At 34.1% G+C, this 5,631-nt stretch overlaps 1 protein-coding gene across 1 annotated transcript; it reads right to left on the bottom strand.

Moving 5' to 3' along the window:
* Positions 1–1,159: 1,159 nt before the first annotated feature.
* On the bottom strand, positions 1,160–3,864 carry LOC137833180 (WUSCHEL-related homeobox 9). Its single transcript, XM_068641539.1, has 4 exons — positions 3,457–3,864; positions 2,312–3,160; positions 1,526–1,725; positions 1,160–1,425 (listed from the first exon to the last, which is right to left on the bottom strand). Exons 1-4 carry the CDS (start codon positions 3,584–3,586, stop codon positions 1,420–1,422), a joined length of 1,185 nt encoding a protein of 394 aa, XP_068497640.1. The 5' UTR covers positions 3,587–3,864; the 3' UTR covers positions 1,160–1,419.
* Between the last annotated feature and the right edge of the window lie 1,767 nt (positions 3,865–5,631).

The following is a 5,631-nucleotide window of genomic DNA, read 5'->3' as shown; positions in this document are numbered from 1 at the left end:
ACAGTATAAAAATTATTAACTTTGTAATATATATATACCTTATTTTTTTCAATAAAAACTAAATAATAAAATGCCATATTTGCATATATAGCAATCAATTAGAATTTTAAAGACTCAAAGTATTAGATAAAAGACTTTAAATATAACTTTATTAATGTATGTATCTTTTTTTTGTCAATTCTTGAACGTGATATATGTATTTCAAAATCATTACATATCTTTGAAAACTATATTGTTGAGAGAATTTGTGATTTTATGAGAAACTGAAGCTAGGACTTTGTTCATTAGTTAAGAGAAGGTAATTTCTGTGCTAACTTTCTAATTAGGGAATACTTCTAAGTTGGAATCTCCACCGTTGTGCTTACCTTTTTGAGATTCTAATCCTTTTTATTTACTATTTTTTCTCTACAATTACCAAAATATTCTATATCAAATAGATAAGCACACAAAGATGACTCGTTGTATTCATCCAAAATCCTAAAATGTCAATAACAATTTGGGGATTAAATTCTCAAATTAAATAGTTTTCTAGAAATTGCAACTAATTAATTGCTAATTTCGTTATTTTGAAAATTAACTCTCCTCGCTCGATAATTTCAACTTTTCCAGTCCCAATAAATACAGAATTCAACAGGATTAACAATTGAATAAAATTCTTGTTATATTCAAACATTCAATATTTTCACTCCATAATTCCAAATTTCAAAGTCTAAAACAATTATGGGAGAAGATAATTGTTAACGATATATTGTTCTTCCCAATAAACAGTTTTTTCTTCAGTTTCAAAATGTGATTTTTCATGGACTGAAGAAAGAGGGTAGGGCTCCCCTAGACCCTTAACATGGCTATGGCAATGAAAATTCGAACAAAACCAATTTTACATTTTCACTGAGATGTACCATTAGCAGTGCCGCATGTTAGTCCAAAAAAGCTGCGTCATGAACTAATAATTCTAAACTTGTGATTATTCACACGCAACCCATAAGCAACAGCGTATGAGAACATCACCATTTATCTTATCTCAACACTTCTTCAAATTCTAATAATTAACTCTATCGTCTGTGAAAACCAAAACATACACGGTTTCTTACTTCATTTTCGGATCACCAATAACTTTTTCCATTTGACAGTAATAGCATAAGGAGTAAAACACATCAATAAACCACACACATAAAATGATATAGAGGAATTAACCATCCTTTGCTTTAAAGTAATTTAGGAGAAAAGTTACATATGATCAGGTAAACAAAGTCATACTTGAACTCATAAGCGGTGTCTACAAACCCCTAATAGTAATACACACACGTCGAGATAGATAAGATAAGAAAAGAAAAGAAAAAGGACAGAACGATCGAAATAGACAGAAAAAACACCATATCTAAAACCTTTCCCATGCATCATCATTCAGCTTTCTACTTCCTATATCTGCAGAATGATGAAATATATATGTTAATAACAATAAAAGTTATGATCACATAAAAGAAAGAAAAAGTTATTGCAACAGAAGCAGGTCTAACGTGCGCACCAAATAATAACATGCACCATGCTGGAGTGAATGAAGAGTGACACCCCATTGGTTTGTTAGCACAGGTTGACCAGTGGCATGGATGAGCACAGCATCATCTCCAAAAGCTTCACGCACATTGAAAGGTCCCACCGCTACCTCGAATGCCACATCGTTAATGAACACCGTTGATCTCGCCGCAGCAGCTGGATCTCCCATGCCTGAGATACACACAAATATCTCTCATGTGCAAGTCGAAACACAACCTACCACAAGTCAACTATAGGCTAAGGCCAATTAAGGCCATGCACACGTGACCTAAATTCATGCTACCCATCATCTTCAACCTAATCATTTTAAAAGTTTCATATATTTTTATCACATCAATCCAGTTATTTTGTATTTTCCTTTTTTTTTTCTCTTTTTATTATATAAAATATTTTACAAAAAGAAAGTACTCTTGTTACTAATGTGGTATATGCACTTCTCATCCTGCCATCATTAACTATTTTTTTTAGATATATTGAAAGTAACAAGCAACCAAGCCCTATAAAGAATGTCACACTGTATATTTGTTACCAAGTGGTTCAGGGCATGGAGAAAAATGCATTGTTCAAGTCACAATGCAAAATTAAATTTAATAATACACTAACTAGTAGTGATGTTATGTTCTTTTCTGATACTTTTTTCAGTAATGCTTCGTATGTTTTAAACTAGTATTATTAAAACATAAAAATATTTTTTCATACTGTAAATATTAAAAGAAATATATATCCAAGGAGAATGAAAAGTTCTAAATAAAATTACCATGAACTTGAGCAATGACGGGGGATAGAACAGTAGTGGTTGAGGTAGTGATGGGAGGTACAGCAGAGGCAGAAGTAGGAGCTGTTGTTGTGGGAGTGACACAGAAATTAAACAGTGAGGGCTGGTGCATTATTTTCAGACTCTTGTCTTGCTCTAGATCTTTCTTTGATGATGCAGCAGCACCATGGCCTACGATTTCACTGAGCAAGAGGCTAGTGCAAGGACCAATGTTATGTTGAGGAGGTGATTGAAGTTGAACAACATTAGACAGCTCTGAGAAACAAAAACCTTGTGATGCCACCGTACTATGTGCTCCTCCCTGCGCATGATGTTGCACTGGGAAGAAGAAAGCCCCAGTGTGTGGGGCAGCAGCAGGTGGTGGTGGTGGAAGCATAGAAGACTCATTGTGAGTCTGAAAATAGGTCTGGTTCACAGAAGTAGTTGGAGAATTAGGTACCACATCGGTGACGTTAGAGAATCCAATGGAGAATACCTTGGTTGGTATTAATTCTTTTGGAGAAGATTTCTCAGAGGAGGAAGATGAGGATGATGGTGCAGTGATTTGAGGGAGAGAAGTGGGGTTTTGTTGATTTTCAAGGTTCTGGTTCTTTGAGTTTTGGAGATGACGAAGCTTGTGTTTGCTCCTTGATTTGCGGTTCTGAAACCAATAGAAGACATTTGCATCACCCACTTGGCCATGCTCTTGCAACTGTGCCCTTATCTTTCTTATCTCATCTCTGGGAGGATTCACCATTCCTGAGTTGAATATAGCTTCCAGAATGCGAATTTGCTCAGGTTTTGGATTCCACCTTGGCTTTGGTTCTGGACTTCTCTCTTCACAACCCGTACCTGTGATGTTAAAAAAACAAAACAAAAAAGAAGAGGAAAAATAAAACACATCATGTCAAGAACTTCATACATATAAAATGACAATAACAATATAAATCATGATATCTACTATATTTTATGTATATAAGAATATGAAAATCAATTTCTAAGTAAAACTGAAGTGCATGGTACATATATTTCTGGGTTGTGAATATTGTAACGTAAAAGCAATTAACCTTTGGGTTGAGAATGGGAAAGGGTTTTGAAGGTCTGTCATAAAAATAGAGAGATGTGAGAGGTTTTGGAGTGTGGCAAACCTGAAGTGTAAGGGCTTCTGTGGCAACCAGTTGAGATGAGGGAGGAGTTGATGTCATGCTGCCATTGGTGGTGAGGGTTGCAGGGCTTAGACTTGAACATGCTCGGCCAGTGTCTGTTAGAAGAAGCCATGATGATGGTGGAAAATGGCTGAACTGAAAGTTAGATATAAAAAACGGCCAACGAGAAGGAAAAAACAATCTAGAAGCAGCACTTTTTGTTGCTCTTGCTTTTGGGTCTGAACTGAACTCAGAGGGAGAACATAACGTGCCTTCTTATATAGCCTCTTCACCTACCCTAGCCTCTGTGTAACTGTGCATCACACCGATCTTATCATAATGTTAATAACATCTTGGCATGGAGTACAAAAAAAAGGTACAAAATTATTCACATATATTGGAAGTTAAGACAATAAAATGAAAGATAAAAGGGGTATTAAATAAAATATATAAAAAAAGGAGGAAAGGGCAACAGGAATCGCCTGTGAGAAAGATGAACTAGAAAGGAAAGGGAAATAAATAAAAGGGAATGACGATAAGAGAGAGTACCATGTCTCCCATCCCCTGCTATATAGGTAGCTTTTGCATAGAAAGAACTTTTGCATTAATAGTGTGAAGAAAAAAAGGGTTTAGTGTGTGTGGAGGTTCTTTAAAGTACAAGGAAATTCCCCCCGGACGAGAAGCAAATGGAACATGGAAAGGAATACATGCTGGGGACTTAATTAGGAATCTTGTTGTCTGAGAGATGACAGGGAAAAGGCTCTTAATGCTAGGGCTTTCATGAGTGAGAGAGAAGAGAAGGGGAAAGGGTGAAGGGTGGGGTTCTGATCACTTTGTCTCTTTCTTTTACCACATTTCTTTGGGGGAAAGGAAAGGAGAGTGTTGGTGACTTGGGAGTGCTAGCAGTGTATTAATAATGGGTGGGGGAAGAAATAAGTGTGGGATTATTCTAATGGAAGAGGTTGTTGTGGAAATAAATAGGGTGTTTCAAAGTCAAGAAGGGGCGTGTACTACTAGTATGTGGTGTTATGTGGTGTTTGATTGGAAAGCGGTGGTGGCTTAGTAATTGCTCTCTTTTGGCTTATTTTCGGCAAACAACGGATCAACAACACCTTTGGATTGACTCGAGGGACCATATTTATTATCATTTTTACACTTCTATTTTCCCTCTACACACATCAACAACAATCTCTATATCACAAACCCACAACATTCAAGACAAATTCATCTAACCAATCAAATACTACATCAACCATGCGTTACTTTGTTTCTCTCTGTGCACTTTTACACTTTATAAGTACATTATAGTTCAAAATATTCACCATTTCTCTTTCAATTTTTTATATTCTTCTTTTTCTGTGTGAACAGTACCATTCTTTTATGTTTCTTGACTGTTAATTCAAACTTACTCCTGTCTAATTCTGATAAGGATGACTGAAGTGACTTTCTACTTTTATAAATTTGGTTTCTACAATATTTAATTCTGTTATACAAAAGAATTAATCACTTCAAAATTAGAATCTTTTTTCATTTTACTTTGAAATTTGATTTTAAAACAAACTTTTAGAATTAAATTTAAAAAAGTTTAGTTTTTTTATTTAGGAAGAAAAAGAACAATGACTTGGAATTTTTGAAAAAAAAAACTTTTTTAAATAAGAACAAGGTTGGAATATAGGAACAAGAGATAATGCCAAATTCAATTAATAAAAGAAGGTAGTATAAAACAGTATTCACCAAAGTCAAATATTACTAATTCATTAACTTCTAATATGTATCAGAAATATTTCAATTTGTTTATAAAACTAAAGTAAATAAACCATTTGAAGATAGAATGTTAATACCTCTGTAATGTAATAGGATATTAGAGCCTTTATTCAATATATATGAAGCTAATTAAAAAAAAAACAACTAATAAAACAAAATTGAAAGGCTCGTCCAAACTGAAAAAACAGGGTCACTGAATTAAAAATGGACCTTAAACTTCTAAAATGTTTAGAAGAAACAGGATCTATGACTTAAGATTCAAAATTAAAGATCAATTAACCAATTAAACTTACAAGAGAGTGTTAGAGAACAAGTTCACAGATTAAAAATATATGAAAGCATTTTTAAACAAATAATGAAATTACTTCACTTTCATAGACAAGACCATTCACAAAATCTATAATAACGGCTTTC

Source organism: Phaseolus vulgaris, chromosome 6 (assembly GCF_000499845.2).
Source record: "Phaseolus vulgaris cultivar G19833 chromosome 6, P. vulgaris v2.0, whole genome shotgun sequence".
Classification (NCBI taxonomy): Eukaryota; Viridiplantae; Streptophyta; class Magnoliopsida; order Fabales; family Fabaceae; genus Phaseolus; species Phaseolus vulgaris.
This window is presented reverse-complemented; position numbering and strand designations above follow the sequence as displayed.

Bases quoted from the DNA above. Each gene is read 5' to 3' on its own strand.
- LOC137833180 (XM_068641539.1), bottom strand. From the start codon at position 3,586: ATGGCTTCTTCTAACAGACACTGGCCGAGCATGTTCAAGTCTAAGCCC. The intron at 3,161-3,456 runs GTTTGCCACACT...TTAACATCACAG, and splicing joins CAGAAGCCCTTACACTTCAG to GTACGGGTTGTGAAGAGAGA. The intron at 1,726-2,311 runs GTAATTTTATTT...TGTGTATCTCAG, and splicing joins CGTCATTGCTCAAGTTCATG to GCATGGGAGATCCAGCTGCT.